General features: G+C 33.6%; 1 protein-coding gene across 1 annotated transcript in view; it reads left to right on the top strand.

Moving 5' to 3' along the window:
- LOC149795661 (FHF complex subunit HOOK interacting protein 2A-like) overlaps positions 1-20,343 on the top strand; it is a 108,248-nt gene extending 87,905 nt beyond the window's left edge. The window contains exon 16 of the mRNA XM_089965502.1: positions 10,920-20,343. Within this exon, the coding sequence (XP_089821628.1) occupies positions 10,920-11,031 (112 nt within the window). The 3' untranslated portion in view covers positions 11,032-20,343. The remainder of the gene's footprint in view (positions 1-10,919) is intronic.
- Positions 20,344-20,810: the final 467 nt, after the last annotated feature.

The following is a 20,810-nucleotide window of genomic DNA, read 5'->3' as shown; positions in this document are numbered from 1 at the left end:
GCAAGTTTTCAGTACACTTGTCATCCTTACTTACAGATGATTGGTCTAACTTTTCATCTTAGATTTTAACCTGCTGTGGTGGAATTAACCTTATCCATGAAATGTAAACGTTTATAATCAGGGATTTTATAGAGGTCATACTAGAGATGTCCTATCTAGTTATCATGGATATAACATAAATCAGATGATGTGTCTTTAACTTCCTGAGTAATTAGCAGAACTTAAAGACATAGTACAATAACAGTTGTGTGTGTGTGTGTGTGTGATTTTTTCATTAAAATTCATTAAATATTACAAAATGTATCCCCTTTATAAAGAAGGAGATTCCTCCCTAAATTTAGTTCTAGAATGGACCCTTGTACTGAAAAAAGTGGTTTTATTTTGGGAAAAATAGTTTACTTTTCCCATCATCTGTGTAAGATTGCTTCCAGCTAGCTACTAGACAAGGTCTGAATTATATCTTTAAGTTACAATGTATTTTGCAGTTATCAGTGAATAAAAGGGAATTTATTTTTCTTCCTTTGTATTTTTTTGCAAGGGGAAATTTTATTGGTTATGGTTACTATTTAAAATTCTTTAAAATTAAGACATACCTGAACCTGCTATGAAAAGAAAGCATCACTGTTTTCTTGATGCTAAACTTTTAATTCTTTGTTCAGCTTTGACATGCATACATTCATGTACACACCTTGGTCTTAAGTTGATTCAAATACTAATATATGGCATATGTTATACAACAGTTTGAGGGGCCATATTTATGGTATTAACTGCAGGTAAGTTGTATCAATTTTATTTCAACTTTATCACATCACAGTGCTTTATTTTTTGTACCTCAGATTCATCCAAAGTTTTCTGCATTGCTCTACTTCACATCCCAAAAGCAAGATTTTCCATTGGAAGGATTAGGGGCATTATAACACTTTTTGTGAAATCTGTTGGGAGTTTGGATATACTGTACCAACCTATATGCTTTTAATATAGGGACACGTTTGCAAACAGCATGTACCCAACAATGTTAAGGTCTACTTTAAAATGTTTTTTTTTTCTTTCTAAGCCTCATTTAGCAAATTGTGACATAAAACATTTCTAAGAGCTAATAATTGTACCATCTTCATCATTGACATTACACACTCTGTGTTAAAGGCTTGTGTTGTAATAATGGTACCATCGTTGTGTTGGACATCACACATTCAGTGTTAAAGGCTAGTGTTATTAAAGCTTCTCGGGTCAGATATAATGTGGTACAACTGCTCCAGTGGCCTAAGTGGTTGTAGCCTCCATCTCAGATGTGCGAGATCATGGGTTCGAACCCTGGCCGAGTGATACCAAAGACTTATAAAAATTGGTAACTAGCAGCTGCCTTGCTTGGCACTCAGCATTAAGAGATTAGTATTAGGACTGATCAGCCTGGTGTCAGGATAATGTGACTGGGTGGGACATCATGCTACATGTCTGCGACATGATGCCTTAGTGCTTGACATCACTATAAACTGCCACACTGCAGACATCATAGCGATATGACTGAAAAATTATTAAAGCTACATTAAAAATCAACATCACACACACACACACACACACACACACACACACACATAATGTGGTACGTTTAGGAACTGAACTTCATATTTTACAAGATGTATGAAGTCATCAAGCTTGAAAATCAATAAAACGCTATACTTGAATGGCATTTGCTTATAATTAAAAATAGTTGTACAAATAATAACAAATCTTGAATCGCAATAAATAAATAACAGAACTATATTTCAAATATTGTTTTACAAGTGCTGTCAGAGCACACAAAAATTATTAATGAATATATAGCTAATTTGTTTTTCGTGGTATGAAATAATAACTTCTTGCTTTTCTGTGTCACATGATTCAATTTTAACCAATCTGAATGCATGTTGCAAAGTTTTGGTAGAAATTTGTAACTATTATTGCTTGTTGGTATACTGTGTTCTCTGGAACTCTTGTTGATATCTAAGCCATAAAGCCAGCTGATTGAGAAATAGAAAACCACATGTTGCTATTTGTTTACAATCTTGTCAGAATTGATTATGAAGATGTCATAACAATACAAAAAATATCTACATAACAATAAAAAAATATCTACATAAAAGAAATCTCATAAAAGCGGATGCATATTCAATCACTGCCAAAGTTACTGCATAGGTAGAAATTTTTTTAGATTTATCAACAGTAGACGTGTTTTACCTGTAGAAAACAGTTTAGATCTATCAACAGTAGACAACACATTTTTTACCTGTAATAATTTTCAATACATGATAAACATATTTGATTCCACCTGTATGTTAAACATTATTAAGCAAATCACATGCTTGATTCACTCATGAAAAAAGTGAACCTAAGTTTGTCCAAATGATAGCTGGCACTTAAATGTTTTAGTTTTAAGCATTATGTATAATAATTACATACAATTTATATTTTATATATGTGATGGACATATGCTTCAAATGTGTGGGAAGTTTGAAATGTTCAGGATCTCATGTCTTACATAGTTATAAATATTCTGACATGGAGAATATTTTCCAGTCATTATTTTACATCATTGTTTTATAGAACTAAAACACCAAATATCACATCTGTATTTTAATTTGATTAACATTCATAATATTGGGGAGGGGGATAATACTTACAGAAAAAGGTTAAAGCACTTATTCGACATTTTCACAATTGATGCAGATTCAGTAGATTTTTAGAAATCCAGTATGAGCTGTTGTTGAAGTATTCTGATAGGATCTTTGGAATTGACATTGGCTAACTCTTACATAGAAATTAGGAACAAAGTCACTAAATTTTAAGATGTTGTTAAAGAATTGATATCAAAACATAACTATGAAGAACAGGGGAGCTTATGCTTTATGCATTAATTCGTCATGGAATTTAGTGTGCTGTTGAGCTGGGTATCAGAAACAATTTTGTTCTGAGGTATACCACAGTATATTTGAACACCATGCAATACATACCATAGTAAACCACAATATTAGGGTCCATCAATCTGTTGTTCTGAGACAGGTGCCTAACTCTTTACTTTTAAAATTTCAGTCTCTCAATAACTTAAAAAAATATCTTTCTCAGATTTATTGCAAAATGACAGAATATTATTGCCATTATACTTTTGGAAGAAAAAAATTTATACTGAAATAAAAAATATCTCAGCTCAAGAGAAAGTAGCAGCCTCCCCCCGCCCCAATAATGTTCATTATCTTATATTAGATAAATTTGCTTTGTATATGTTAATTGTTGTATAAGCTGTCAACTATGAATAAAATAGAATGATTGTTTACACTGTAAAATACATTGTGCTGACATTAGAGGGTTTGTTGATAGAAAGTGTTGAAACCAAAGCCTTGAATTTACTAGCCACTCTATTAATATAATAGGCAGGGAAACTTTGAATGGGATGCCAGCACAGATATTTATCAGATAGGTCCAGTAAACATACAACAGACTTAACAAACAAGAAAATTTTTATTGAACATACAAAACTGCGTAAAATTCAAACAGAAAACAAATGTCCTCCTAAAAATCTTAAGATGATTCTGTCTCACACAGGAATACATCTACTTAACACACATTACACAGGAATACATGTACTTAACACACATTACCAGGAATACATTTACTTAACACACATTACCAGGAATACATGTACTTAACACACATTACCAGGAATACATGTACTTAATACACATTACCTGGAATACATGTACTTAACACACATTACACAGGAATACATGTACTTAACACACATTACACAGGAATACATGTACTTAACACACATTACACCGGAATACATGTACTTAACACACATTACCAGGAATACATGTACTTAACACGCATTACCATACACTGGTTAATAAGTAAAAAATGTTTGTTTTAATCGGAAATTTTTCCAAAAGTTGGATTTGACTACATATCTTTCATGTTGTTCACCATGTGCATAGGCGAGCTTAGTTGTGTCTCTGACAACTATTGTTGTATATAAAAGGCCTCCATTTTCTTGAAGCTTTTAAGCATGCAACATTAGTATTGGGTTCATATCACCAAACTGGAATCCTGAAGTACAGCTTTGCTTCTAAAATTTAGCATACCTGTAGAAGAACAAAAGTTATAATCTTGAAAATTCCATGACTGTAACTTTATTTTAAATATGGTTCTATTCATACCTTTAGCTTGAGCTCAGTTTTATGCACAACAAAAAGGGGTGAGAAAATAGGGACAGATCTGAGAATATTTTGCTTTATAGATATTTATTATGCTGTCTGTACATGCTGTCTGCACATGCTGTCTCACTGTATCCTTATTTATGATAAAGTACATTTTTGCACCATGTTCATATATTAAACATGTATTTGTTCCCGCTTTCCCTTCCATGGTACATGGTATGTGTTCATTTGTTTTGTTTAAGATCCAGGGAATCAAGTCATCTCTTTTTTTATATGCTTCACTGCTTGCAGGTGGTATATTAATTTAGTCTTGTTGGACTGTCCAGCCATGTGTCATTATGTTCATTGCAAGAAGCTTGTTAGCACAAAACTACTTGATGTAAAAAATTGAAGTTTGCTAGTCATGTAGATGACCTGATTAAATTTTATGCCACTAAAGCAACTTCTTTATTTTTTGTAAATTTACCTTTATTCCTTAAAACCTTGTTAACCCAGTTGCACTAAAATGTGTGACATAGACCAATGAAATATGGTAGGTTTGTTTGTTAGCATATTTTGTTACCTCGAGATTTTTTCAAACAATTAAAGCAATTTTTTATTTTTATTTCAAGTAAAGTTTTGAACTTTGTCTTTATTGGGTGAAAACCATGTGACATAGACAAATTAAATTTGATGTTTGTTTGCATATATAGCTGATTCAGTTTTTTAAATATAGTTAAGGCAGTTTGTCCAATATTTAAATTTTTGAACTTTTTTCTGCATTGTTTTACAAAACACAAAACTTTTGTTTTTGAAACTCAGGGAAGAGCTGTTTTATGTTCTGTTTCAGCTTAATAAATTTAGTATTTGCATGCTATACATACTTATTGAATATGGTAGAAGCTTATGACACCAGCCGACCAGTCCTAACCTCTTAATGCTGAGCACCAAGCGAGGCAGCTGTTAGTACCATTTTTGTAAGTCTTTGGTACGACTCGGCTGGGGATCGATATGACATTGATGACACTTGGCAAATAACCATACTTTATATAGCATCATGTCATAAATGTTATGTCATTATGACATGACAGTGTTGATATTAAGCATATAACCATATTGTATATAGCATCATGTCATAAATGTTATGTCATTATGACATGACTGTGTTGATATTTAGCATATAACCATATTGTATATAGCATCATGTCATAAATCTTATGTCATTATGACATGACAGTGTTAATATTTAGCAAATAACATCATGTCATAAATGTTATGTCATTATGACATGACAGTGTTGATATTTAGCAAATAACCATATTGTATATAGCATCATGTCGTAAATCTTATGTCATTGTGACATGACAGTGTTGATATTTAGCAAATAACCATATTGTATATAGCATCATGTCGTAAATGTTATGTCATTATGACATGACAGTGTTGATATTTAGTATATAACCATATTGTATATATCATGCCATAAGTATCATCTCATACTTTGACATAACAATGAGGACACTTACAGTACAAGTTATACAGGTCATCTAATCATTAAGTACCAACTATTTCAGTAATGGGTGTCATTGTTTAGAATTTGATTACACATACATCTACATGTCATTGTTTAGAATTTCATTACACGTACATCTACATGTCATTGTTTAGAATTTCATTACACATACATCTACATGGCAATAATGGGTGTCATTGTTTAGAATTTCATTACACATACATCTACATGGCAATAATGGGTGTCATTGTTTAGAATTTGATTACACATACATCTACATGGCAGTTAATGGGTGTCATTGTTTAGAATATGATTACACATACATCTACATGGCAGTAATGGGTGTAATTATTTAGAATTTGATTACACATACATCTACATGGCAGTAATGGGTGTCATTGTTTAGAATTTGATTACACATACATCTACATGGCAGTTATTGGGTGTCATTGTTTAGAATTTGATTACACATACATCTGCATGGCAGTTATTGGGTGTCATTGTTTAGAATTTGATTACACATACATCTACATGACAGTTATTGGGTGTCATTATTTAGAATATGATTACACATACAAATACATGGCAGTTAATGGGTGTCATTGTTTAGAATTTGATTACACATACATCTACATGACAGTTATTGGGTGTCATTGTTTAGAATATGATTACACATACATCTACATGGCAGTTATTGGGTGTCATTGTTTAGAATTTGATTACACATACATCTACATGGCAGTTATTGAGTGTCATTGTTTAGAATATGATTACACATACATCTACATGGCAGTAATGGGTGTCATTGTTTAGAATTTGATTACACATACATCTGCATGGCAGTTTTTGGGTGTCATTGTTTAGAATTTGATTACACATACATCTACATGACAGTTATTGGGTGTCATTATTTAGAATATGATTACACATACATCTGCATGGCAGTTATTGGGTGTCATTGTTTAGAATTTGATTACACATACATCTACATGGCAGTAATATGTGTCATTGTTTAGAATTTGATTACACATACATCTACATGGCAGTTATTGGGTGTCATTGTTTAGAATATGATTATACATCTACATGGCAGTTGATGGGTGTCATTGTTTAGAATTTGATTACACATACTCCTACATGGCAGTTATTGGGTGTCATTGTTTAGAATTTGATTACACATACATCTGCATGGCAGTTATTGGGTGTCATTGTTTAGAATATGATTACACATACATCTACATGGCAGTTATTGGGTGTCATTGTTTAGAATTTGATTGCACATACATCTACATGGCAGTTAATGGGTGTCATTGTTTAGAATTTGATTGCACATACATCTACATGGCAGTTAATGGGTGTCATTGTTTAGAATTTGATTACACATACATTTACATGGCAGTTATTGGGTGTCATTGTTTAGAATTTGATTACACATACATCTACATGGCAGTTATTGGGTGTCATTGTTTAGAATTTGATTACACATACATCTACATGGCAGTTATTGACTTTATTTTTGAATCCTCATACATCCATATTCCCTTGAAAAATCATTTATACACCCAGAGAAAAATTAATATCAAAATAAGTAGTAAAGTATGTGGACAGTTATGGATGAGTTAAACCAAACATCTGATCCAGTCAAACCAGACTGTATGTAGCACACTGTGATGTCACAGTGTAAAGGTTGTACAGGTTTTCCTTCAGCATGTGCAGTTTTCATTGTGACACCATGGCATGCAACATTCAATCTCATTTGTACTGGATCACGCCTTTAGTTCATATGATAGACATGATATCCTTTTTTCTTGACCCAGCGTAGAACCTTGGCCACTATTGTAAAAATACATAGCAATCAATATTTTTCCTCTGGAAGTTTTTTTTAATGACATTTAAGGTGCAGATTATTCAACAATCAGGATTGATTAGATTTTGGTTAAACTATATTTGTGTAAAATTTTAAAACAAAAGTAAATATTTAATTTGATTTGAATAAATACACCAACATGACCATGTTGACATAGATTTTAGCACCTAACCACATCATATATAACATCATATCACAGTATAACCTCACACTGAGGATGCTGAGCAAGCCACATACCAACTTTATGGAGTTATGGAAGGTTTATTTAATTATGTGATAATATTTATGATCTAGCAAACTCTTGTTCGTTTGACACTAAAATCCAGAATTATATTGAAGAAGTCTATATGCCACTTCCTGCAAGCAGCTTGTGTTGTTTTATGTTGTTCAATCATTTTATCAAGTTCATATCTAATAAACACTCGTGTAGGATCTTTTATGCAAGCTTTTTCTGCCTGTTCATTTTCTTGGTACAGTTTGTTTTGCTGAATCATTTGCTTTATGGAACACAAGCTTTTTGTGTTTTTCTTCCTTCTCCTTCATAATGAAAGGCTAGGAATTCAAAGTCACCGTACTTTAACTTCCTGGGGTTGACTACCAGAGACTGCATGCATCAGTATACTCTTGCAACCAGGTGATGGGGTGTTCAGTTTGAGTAATTTAAAGTAACAGGTAAAGCATAATTGTTACTGAGGTGAAAAACCAGAGCTTTTCACACTTAACCACTAGACTAAATGTTTGGACCGACTAGGCTTGTCAGGGAGATGGCCATGTGTACATTGACTGTGTCATTCCTCCCGTTACATTAAGATTTAACACTCAATGTAATCCATGTACCACTACCACAGGGTCAAATAAGCCTTCAAATGTAAGAGGAAGGAGAGAAATTCTGGTTGCAATGAGGCTTGATCCAGACCATACCAAGTAGTTTTTATGCCTGACTTTGGTGTTATAGGTCCCAGATTTTATATATTTTTGCAGCAGTACTTGGTAATTTCCCATAACATTTCTTTCTTTGGCTAACCTTTGTGTAAGAGCACAAAGATTGCTTTGAGTGTTGTGTGTGATTTAGAACCAATCTTGGGTCAAGGAGGGTGAGTGTGCCTAGCTGGTCATGAGTTTAGTGATGTGTGTGTCACTGACCATTCAACATGAAAAGGTTTTTGTGTTGGATTCTTTATGGTAGCCATGCTTTTGGATTTCCATAACTGGTAATCATTTATATTATGACATTCAAAACAAAATTATTGTAAGATGAAATTTTGCATGTACGTGTGTATGTAATAAGAGTTCTACAATCCTTTGTAAGATGAAACTTTGCATATAAGTGTGTATGTAATAAGAGTTCTATGATCCTTTGTAAGATGAAACTTTGCATGTAAGTGTGTATGTAGTAAGAGTTCTACAATCCTTTGTAAGATGAAACTTTGCATGTAAGTGTTTATGTAGTGAGAGTTCTACAATCCTTTGTAAGATGAAACTTTGTATGTAAATGTGTATGTAATAAGAGTTCTTCAATGCTAGATAATACTATTATGTAGATTATGCTAAAAAATGTTCAAAATATTTAGTGAATAAAGGACAAAATACCAGTAATCAGTGTTGAAAATCAACTAGAAAGGATTTTGTTGCCAACAGAAACACAACATGATAATGTGTGCAAGATTAAATGTGACATTCTTCATGAGGAATAGTATGACGTTTTTAATACACCTGCTACAGCTGTGTAAGGAATTGTATTATGTTACAATGTCCATCTGTCCATCTATATAGCTGTTCCCTATTTTGTATTTGCACAATAACTCAACTTTCCACCATCAGTAATTACCAAACTTTGTGGATGGCTTGCATTTGGGGTAAGGAGGAAGACTCAGATTTTGGTGTCTAAAGACCTAGGTCACTGTGTCTGAAAGAAGGCAAGTGATTTCTGGATAGAAACATTAGTTTACATCGCAGACCTGAACCAAACTTTGTGGATGGCTCACACTTAGGGAAAGGAAGAAGCTTATCAATTTGGGTGTCTGAAAGTCGTAGGTCAAGATCGCTTCATTGAAAGAAGAAAAATGTTTCTGCACAAATATTTCAGTTCTTGACTATGTACCTTCCTCAGAGTTTGTTGTGGATAACATACACTTTAGAGAGAAAATAAGCTTTTGAATTTGGAGTCCAAAGGTCAAAGTTATTTGGACTGAAAAAAGAAAAAAGGCTTTTGCATAACTTTAATTCGAGTCCACTTACCTTGACCATAATGGAAAACTGGCTATTGAAGATGGTGGAAAACTTGTGTATTTTTTGTACACATAATTATATTGTACATAAAAGGTCTTCAGATCAATTAGTTCTTATATCTAATTGAGTTACCCTCTCTAAATAAAATTTATTATTATTATTATTATTATTATTATTATTATTATTATTATTATTATCATCATTATTATTAATATTAATATTATTATTATTAATATATCCTTCATATTTATTTTAATTTATTAATTTTTTCATTTACTTTTTTGGCACCTTTCCTTATATCAGCTAATGTACTTTTACACTGAGCCTCCTAATAACATTACAGTAGTCCAAGTTTAAGTTAGAGATGCTAAAATCTATAAATAATTTAACTTTATTGCCACTGAAATGAGCAAGCAGGGGTTAAAAGGCAAGACCATATTTTCTGCTTGATGCTTACAAGTCAAGTCCAGCCACATAGGGGCCATCCATTTAGTATGTACGCAAAAATCTGGCGAAGCTTGACCCCTCCCCCCATACACATGTATACCTTTTTACACACACGCCCCACCTGCGTACGTACGCTCGATGCCAACCTCCTGAATTCTATAGATCGGCCTATATTTAATCCATGCAGAAACGATAAAGGATTAATAATGTTAGTGTGTTTAATAAAACAGATAGTCCACCAACATTGAATGTCTGGCTGCATCAAAGAAATAAGCTGCATAACTGGGTTACCCCCCTTCATGCCTACATACTAAATGGATGGCCCCATACTGCTTAGACTAGATCTGCCATTGCTGCAGATTTTGATCAATGCAGTATGTTAAGAGTAATCAGTAAACAGCATAGACCCTGATCTGCATGCACGTTATGATATGGAAGACCAGGGTCAGTGATGTTTGCAGTTGGACTTGTGTGTGAGCATAGATGGTAACAGATTCTCATAATTGTGATACAAATGTCACTTTGACTAATTGACTAATTTGACTAATTGAATAATATAGAATATTAATCATGCTATCGTGAGTCTAATTATGTCTCAGTCTAATTTATCCAAGATAAAAAATAACTTAATTTTGGTGTAAAAATGGAGAATGATATATACAGGAATAAAAGCAGTTTCTTATTTTCTGTGCAGGATGGAAGGACAAAACCGACTGGAAGCTATAATAGTTATTGAGGAATTCTGTAAGGAATTATCAGCCATTGCTTTTGTCAAGCATCATGCTGCTGTCACCAGTGACATCTAGTTATAACATCAACACTGCCAAGCATCATGCTGCTGTCACCAGTGACATCTAGTTATAACATCAACACTGCCAAGCATCATGCTGCTGTCACCAGTGACATCTAGTAATAACATCAACACTGCCAAGCATCATGCTGCTGTCATCAGTGACATCTAATAATAACATCAAGAGTGTCAAGCATCATGCTGCTGTTACCAGTGACATCTAGTAAAAACATCAAGAGTGCCAAGCATCATGCTGTTGTCACCAGTGACATCTAATAATAACATCAAGAGTGTCAAGCATCATGCTGCTGTTACCAGTGATATCTAGTAATAACATCAAGACTATCAGGTTTCATTTTACTGCTGTCACCACTGACAATTAGTAATAACATCAAGAGTGCCAAGCATCATGCTGCTGTCACCAGTGACATATAGTAATAACATCAAGAATGCCAAGCATCATGCTGTTGTCACCAGTGACATCTAATAATAACATCAAGAGTGTCAAGCATCATGCTGCTGTTACCAGTGATATCTAGTAATAACATCAAGACTGTCAGGTTTCATTTTACTGCTGTCACCACTGACAATTAGTAATAACATCAAGAGTGCCAAGCATCATGCTGCTGTCACCAGTGACATATAGTAATAACATCAAGAGTGCCAGGTTTCATGGTGCCCAAAGCAAAGATGCTTGTAATATTCAGTGCCATCCTCCTCTGTGTCTGTCTCTGTATGTGTGTGTGAGAGAGAGAGTTTATGAGGCAGCCTTATGACAGATGAGTATTTGATGACACTTTGTAAAGTGATTGTGCCAGGTTTCATGGTGCCCAAAGCCAAGATGCTTGTAATATTAAATGCCATCCTTCTGTGTGTGTGTGTGTGATAGAGTTTGTGAGGCAGCCTTATGACAGATGAGTATCTGATGACACTTTGCAATGTGATTGTGCTTATGATATCATTAAGGTCTGCTATTTTTACAGTGGTTCTAATATATGAAAGAGTAATTTTATCAGCATATAGACACCAAGTAATTTTATCAGCATATAGACACCAAGCAGTGAACAATGTATTATTATGCTGTCCTAATAAAACGTGTGTTATTCTAACATATTTGGGAATGTGAGCCACTCATGACTCTAGCTTCAGAATGTTGTGATAGTAAGATAAATTATTGACAACACGGATGCTATTTTCGTTTGTAATTGAAGTTACTGAAAATAACTATTCTGATCAGCAAACATATTTTCTTACATGATCTAATATTTGAGGTGTTACAAGTCTAAGCTTTTAAAATAAGTAACAGAAAAGAGTGAAAAGCAACAAGCTTTGTAAAAAACAACGAATAATTTATTTCTCTAGAATACAAAGTGAAAATGTAAAAATAAAAGAACTTATGGTATTGTGAATGAAATCACATAATAATCCTAAAACTACAGACACAAGTCCTTATAATAAAAGTTCTGAATAGACTTTAGTGGAAATCCAAATTAAGTTTAATGCTGAAAGTGTTCATGTACCTGTGATGACCTGTATAATGCTTATGTGCCAACAGTCATTTGTAGAAACACAGTAGTTTAATAACGGGTTTGAATTCACTCTGTATAAATCGTACTGAATGCCTCTGTCTATGAATGTTGTTTTTTATTGAGCACCCTGTGTTTCCAGAGAAAATTTGAAGAAATAAATTCCAGCCTAAATGAACTTCTTGACACAACAATAATACAAAATTGATTCTGCTAAATCTTAAAGCACAAATTAATTATCTTTCCAGTAATAAGATTTTATAGTCTTCCTCTAGACCTCCTGTCACAATTAGCATTTTCTACACAAATAACCTAATGGAAAATAACCTTGTAGAAAGTCTCTAATGTTTGCAAAATAAAATGTTGGTTATTATTAGAAAGTCTGTTGCTAAAAATTATAATCTATAACCTGGACTATGTCAGGTACACCAGTAAATTGTAGGGTGATTCCAATAACCTAGACTCAGACCCACATAAATTGTAAGGTAATTCCAATAACCTAGACTCAGACCCAAATAAATTGTAGGGTAATTCCAATAACCTAGACTCAGACCCAAATAAATTGTAAGGTAATTCCAATAACCTAGACTCAGACCCAAATAAATTGTAGGGTAATTCCAATAACCTAGACTCAGACCCAAATAAATTGTAAGGTAATTCCAATAACCTAGACTCAGACCCAAATAAAGTGTAGGGTAATTCCAATAACCTAGACTCGGACCCAAATAAATTGTAGGGTAATTCCAATAACCTAGACTCAGACCCAAATAAATTGTAAGGTAATTCCAATAACCTAGACTCAGACCCAAATAAATTGTATGGTAATTCCAATAACCTAGACTCAGACCCAAATAAAGTGTAGGGTAATTCCAATAACCTAGACTCAGACCCAAATAAATTGTAGGGTAATTCCAATAACCTAGACTCGGACCCAAATAAATTGTAGGGTAATTCCAGTAACCTAGACTCAGACCCAAATAAATTGTAGGGTAATTCCAATAACCTAGACTCGGACCCAAATAAATTGTAGGGTAATTCCAGTAACCTAGACTCAGATCCAAATAAATTGTAGGGTGATTCCAATAACCTAGACTTGGACCCAAATAAACTTTTTACTTTTATTAATATTGATCTGATAACCCATACACTTAAAGAATATTTTAGCTATGCATTATTTGTGTATAGGTTTTAACAAATTAAATCAATAATTCAGTCAAGTTGAAAATTAACTCGATTTTGAACAAGTCCAGCATTCAAAGTTACATTACAATAACATATAATGAATTATTTGTTTTTAACTAAGAAATAATGCAAATTAAATATAAATACCAGGATTCAAAGAAACCAGTAATAGTTGTATGATTGCCATGGTCTCTTTTACCACTGACCAAGCAAAACTCATTTGTGATTGCAGAACTTTGACACAAGATTGGTATTCCCATAAATATTGCTCTACAATTTATCAAACTTTCATTCCACACTCACTTTAGGCCATATACCCACTGTTCTGTCAGTATTTGCTTACAAAGCAGAAATAAATAAAACATATATACTGTACTTCATGTAATTTTCATACACAAAAAAATAATTATTAATTTCAGAGTATGAAATATTAAATGTAAAATAAATAATTATCATTTTGTGGTACTGACCGTGTGCAACAAAAAAAGGGTTCGTACCCAGACAAGGTCCACAGAAAACACAATACTCGACAACCTAACAGTACTAACGGACAAAATAAATGTAAAATTTGTTGTCTCATTCTGTTCTCAACTCAAGAATCCAATTACAACAAAAATAAAGGTACTACGAAGACTTGTTGATATTAGTTAGAGAGGGAGACATTGTGTCAGTGTGCAAGAGCATATTTATTCAGGGTGGTTTTTATTTGTAGCTTTTGGAGACAGAGAAAAAAAGAGGTGACAGGTTGATTGTAATCTATATTTTCAGTTACCTGATGATTGTGATCTTCCTCACATACTATGAGACTGCTCTTTTCTATTAACAATTAACAGCTCAAAATCAATGATATGTTCTTGTTTTATTATGATATACATTGTCACAAGAACCACATGGCTATGCAGCGTTATCCATGTGCTATGTAGCATTATTCATGTGTTAACTACACAGCGTTATTTACATGCTAATTAAATATGCTTAGAGCTTGGGCAGGTTATTCCAGTTTAAACCAGATAGAGGGCAAGATTCAACAGAAGAGAACAAATCAGCAAGGCTATCAATAATGAAATGGCAATACAGTATTTTTATCTTTTGTGCAAACTTAAATCTCCTTAGTAAAGTTCTATGTGCAATAATTGAAAGGATTTTATAAAGTGTTATGTACAGAAAAATACGTGAAATATGGTACTCACTTATAAATTGGGATCAGCTGTAAACTGCATAGACCCAGATCTACCATCACATGATGTACTGGTAGATCTGGGTTTGTGCACTTTGTTATGAGTAACCGCTGGAAGTGATGGTAATCTTTATTCTCGTTTGAATTAACTTTGTTCAAGCTGCATGACTATTCACTGATATTGTGAAGCCCACTTTAAAGGAAACTTGACTTGGTGATCACCTTGCATATCTGTATGGCCATCCACACTTTAGATTAACCTCAGTGTTATAGTTAACATCAGTGCTACAGTTTTTTACACCTTGACTAGATAAAGGTGGGTCTCTTGTTTAGTATGTTTGTAGTTGTTTTACAGCACCTCTGCATAGTAGTGTCTGTATGGTGCCATGTTAAGGTAAATAAACATTAAGTGTAAAGCATTGTATATAGCCATTTGCACTTGTCCAGTGTAACAAATCTAGCACCATACCTAATAGATTTTTTTAATTTACATTTGTTTTTTTATATTGTGTATCTCTTATCAGCTGTGGTGGAGTTCAATTATTCCTATTTATCCAACCAGTTTTCATTGGGGTCCTGCATCGAGGTGTGGGTAATCGCCTTTTATGTCCATCTTTCTGTGTCAGTCTGTCTGCCCATCTTTTTACACTTCTTGGAACCAGCATAACATTGCAGCTCTTACACATAATTGGATGTAATTTGGTGGGTGAATTACCTATTTCTTATAGATGCATCTTTTCAAGATTTTTTCTTTTTAGGGCCTGTTTTGAAGGAGTTATTAAAAATTTTCCCATAAATATTACATCTCTACTACAACAGTTTATTGAAACCTGCATGACTCAAGAACGATTCAACATATTTTGATGCCATTTGATATGTACATTGTCTCAAGACCTCGATGTGTCTTTTTTAATTTGTTTGCTTTAACTCTATCCAACATTAAAGGCATTTTACATTTTTACAGATGAAATTGATTTGCCATTAAATATGGCCACATCACTCTTGAAGAAAGGAAAAACATTTTAACAGCTTTATCTAACAGAAGCTACTGAACAGAAATTGTCTTAAAGTCCTGTCCGTCAGTGACAAATATTGATGAAGATAATGAAAAATAGACATTTGCTTGGTTTGGTGTTGTATGGCACAGCAACACATATAGGTTAATATAGTGCAGAGGTAATCCAAGTAAATTGCCATGCCAAAAAACACAGTCACCGTGTTTGCTGATCTGGACTGATCTAATGGTAGAATTTCATTGGTCAGTTCAGACCACCGAGCCACTGTTGTTCATGCCTCTGTTAGCCTCCTTTTGTAACATGCAGCCATTTTGTTTCCCCAAATCCACAGGAGTATAAAATGCAGAGAAGCCTGGAAACAATGTATAATTTTACTACATCATCACATAGAGCCATTAAGAAATGTTATTTGGGTCAGTCAAGTAGATGATTGACTCTGTTGTTTTTAATCACTTTAAGATTTTTACTTTAAAGGTGAATGCACCTGCTATTTTTGCTTTGAACTGAATATTTACTGTTACTACATGTTGAAATTTATTCCCAAAACGTGCAAAATTAATTTTTGAGAAATTCTTTAAGAACAAAATTAGAGAATGTTCAGGCAAAATTAAGGATAGGACCATAGTAAACCAATGTTTTTACCTACCAGAAATAGGGAATTAGTCCAATGTAACCAGTATGTTAAACTGTTTTTATAAAATGTGCAATTGACAGCATTGAAAGAAACAATATAATACTTCATACTGAACGATATCCCAGCCAGCCACTTGCATGTATCTATTAGGCAGCTCTCATCAGGTGAGAGTCGGGCCAACTTGGACGACATGTTTATGCTTCCTCCATAAAACATATTCAGATATACACATATATGTTTTTTTCTTGCTTTGTTTAAAATGTTGATGAAGTCTGTCAAGAATGGTTCTAAGATATTTTTTGTGAAGACATTTTGACATGCAACTGACATTAGCCTTTGTGCCTATCCTTACCCGTAGCATCTTAGATTCTGGGTCTTAACTTTGCAACTGTTTAGATTACCACTCTCTAGCTATATACAGTGGTCCCCATCTTATATAGCCACCCCATATGTACCTGGAAAGTGGCCATATAAGATAGGTGGCCTTTACAGAGGGGGACTGTATTTCTGAGAAGTATATGTAATGTACATAGTAAGAAAGCTACATGTAACTTCCAAGCATTTCATAACCATATTTAAAAGTAAATATGTAAACGTTCTTTTTTAGAATGGACCTATTTCAAGTGAACATAACAGTTCTTGATTCTTCAGCGTTAAATGTGAGTGGGGTAATGTTGACATGCACAGTGCAAAACCATTTGAAATCTGGGTACAAACATGGCTTGGCATTTAGATAATTCTCTTGCTCCCGTTTCCCCCCGATGCAGAATATTTTCCTTATAACGTTGTTTATTTGATTCTCACCAACAACGTAATTTGTCAGCAAGATTGCTTGAAATCTCCCTATTGTTGCTGAGTCAAATAAATTGTACTTAATTGTCTTTCAAAGTAAGAATTTTCCATTTATGTGATGACATGTTAAAGTTCTGTGATGATTTATTCCTAAGTTGCTAATTGTACTGCAGTTTAATCATGCAGAGGAAACTTTTGTAAAGGAGATGAAATGCCTTGTTTATAAAGGAAGTGATACATGGTCTTCACCGGGCACCTTGTTTTGTTCAAGTTTGTGTGAATCCACAAAAGACTGTATCGACCATATTATGATCTTGACTGTTAACTCCAGTCGTAATTGTCAAAGAGAATAACTGAATTGTTTGAAGCTCAAAATTGTATGACAGCATTGTTGAGCCCATTTCCTATAAATGTCAGCATTTGTAAATAATGATATAATATGTACCATCATGGTATGCTGTACTTTAGCCAACGTTTCTTTCCGAACGAAAACCTGACATGAGGAATCAGACATCAGGAGAGATAATTGGATTTGTCATTTTACAATGTGAATTAAAACTTGGTAATGGACACGGATAAAATGTGGCTGCTTGTGAGGGGTAAATTCAACATTTTTAGCATAAAATGCTGACTGTATGCTGTATCAGAGGGGTGACTGCTCATGAGGGGTACTTTTTTAAAAACAAACTCGGTGGTGCCATGAAAACTGACCATATAAAGGAGGTGGGGGTGGCTGTGCAAGAGGCGACCACTGTATACACTTACTAGGCATGAAAATAGGAATTCAGAATTGTAATCAATATTAGGCCATTGATCTGTTATTAAGGATTTAGGGCATTAATACTCAGAATCTGTATACTGGACATGAAAAGAGAAATTCCATATATGCATGTAGACCTGGGTTAGTCCTAATCCTATAAGCCAAGAGGCCCAAAATGGGGGTTATTGTTAAAATGTGTGAGCATGGGAATAAGTGTTCTACAAACAGAGACTTTGTTGAACATTTCTTTGAACTATCATCCATTCAGTTATTAACAACTTTTCACCAATGTAACCATGTTGCATTTTGGGTCAATCTTGGAATGAAAGTATTTCAGTGCAAACATGGGTCACACAACTTATCTTTCATGGTATATGCAAAGACTGTAAAGGAAGTGCCATCATATGAGCTCCAGCTTATTGACAGCTCTAGTTTTTATCTTGTCATTATTTCTAATAAAATCCATGTGCTTTGTCACATTTTATGTCATTAATTGCCAGGATTATCTTCTTGAGGATGCCACTCATAGCAGTCTAATGCCATTAAAAATTGTTTGTTGTCATCTTCAATTTAAATATGGCAATTTGATAAATTTGTTTTCTTATTGAATTTATATTTCATATGAAGCCTGATTTCAATTTTGATCATCCAAAACTTTATTTATGGAAAGGTAAATAAGTACCCACTGAGTACCATTTATAGTTGACTTTCAGTATGAATATATAAACTTTTTCAACCTGTGATAGGTGTCTATAGATTAGCCCCATTATTAGCAGTGAATAATTGTAGTCTGCCTTTTTGCCTTTTATGTTGACACATGTAGTCCACTTTTGATTAAAATGTTTGTATTTCCTGTTAACAAACTTGTTTTTCTACATTTTTCTATGCCCACCATAAGGTGCAGTGCATTATGTTATGATATTATCCATCTATGTTACCAATTTAGTTTCCACTCAACAACTTAAGTTGTCCACCATCAACAGTTACCAAACTTTGTAGATAACCTGTGAAAAACCCTGTTGATCTTGAGCTGATATGCTCACTGTAACTGGATGAAGTAAAACAGTGTCTGCACAGTAACTCACCTTCTTCACCATTTGGTTACCAAACTTTACATATAGGCCCTAGCTAGGAAAATCCCTGTTGATTTCAGGACAAAAATGTCAAACATCAAGATAACTGTGAACGAAAGAATAAAAATGGTTTATATAAAAAAAACGCCTTGAGTTCTACAATTAACACACTTTTTGAATGGCTTGCACCAGGATCAAGGAAAAGGTCTATCAGTTTTGGGCTCAGAAAGTCAAAGGTCAAGGTCACTGACTGAAAGAAGAGAAATTGTTCCTGCACAACAGCTGGAGTTCATCATGTACAGTTACAGAATTTTGTTAATGGCTTGCACTTAGTGTGGAGGAACCCTATTGATTTGGTAGTCAAAGGTCAAGGTTACTGACTAAAACAATTTTATAAAAATTGGTTTCTGCACAAGACATTAGTTCTACATGTTATATCTGACCAAACTTTGTGAATGACTTACACTTGGGGTAAGGAAAAAAACCTGCTGATTTGGGATCAAAGTCCCAAACTGAAAGAAGAATTTTTTTTCTTCAGGACAATAACATTTGTTTTACATCAAAGACCTGGCCGAAACATTTTAGATGGTTTGCACATTAAGGAAGAAGCCTGGTGATTTTGAGAGTCAAAGGTTAAGGTTACTCAGGCAGAAAGAATAAATATGGTTTCTTCTATAAAAAAAGCTAAATTATCTACATAGAGGAGTATCAGACACGGGTTGGGCATATAATGTGCCATGTTATATATTTATGCCATGTCATTTTTTGTGTAATGTCAGCTTTATGAACATAGACTGTTATGTACAGCTTTGTTAGATACATACAAGTTTATTAGATTGAGATAAGTTTGTTAGATACAAAATTCATTGAGCTAATTTTAAATTTGTTACTAGCATGCCATGTCCTTTTTCTAAGCAGTGGCATAGAATATTTAAACGGTTTGATAAATTGCTTGAATAATTAATGTGTTTAATATATTGATGCCCAAAGCAAATTTGTTAGTTTACATTGTATGGTCTTCCATTTGTATTAACATAGAATATTGTTGGAAAATAAATGCTACACTTAATGATGTTAATTTTATTTACATGCAATTTAAACAGTCTAGTCAATAACTAATGAAGTTTTAATCTGGTAATTAACCTGTAAAATAAAAAATAAATCTAGACATTCACATTGTTAAAATTTTTTGTCTCATGCCAGAATTAGTCTTTGTTGTTGTTATGTTGTTATAGGGTTTTACACCATTTTTCAGCACAAGATAGGCTATACATGGCGGCCAGTATAAATGGTGGAGGAAGAACCAGGGAAAACCCTGGAAAGAACCACTTACCCACAAGAAGCTTCTGAGAATTAGTCTTTAATATTATGCATATATAAAAACCATATCTGTCATTTTGCTGAACTTAGTAGTTATAATTAGCTACATTCACATGACTTAGAGGGCTTTGAGTATGTCATTGACGAAGATGTTGTGGTTCAGATGTACACGTCCATCAGTCTGTCTGTGAGGGAACATTGTTTTATAACCACAAATCATTTTGTCATCGTGACAAAGAACTTTTTTTTGTTTTAAAAGACCATAATTTATATCCACTATTGCAAGAAAATGACACTGGCATACATCATCTTCAC

The sequence above is a fragment of the Sinohyriopsis cumingii genome, chromosome 7 (genome assembly GCF_028554795.1).
Source record: "Sinohyriopsis cumingii isolate HCF-2022 chromosome 7, ASM2855479v2, whole genome shotgun sequence".
NCBI classification, from domain to species: Eukaryota; Metazoa; Mollusca; class Bivalvia; order Unionida; family Unionidae; genus Sinohyriopsis; species Sinohyriopsis cumingii.
The sequence above is the reverse complement of the archived record's forward strand: the minus strand, read 5'-3'. Positions and strand labels throughout refer to the sequence as shown.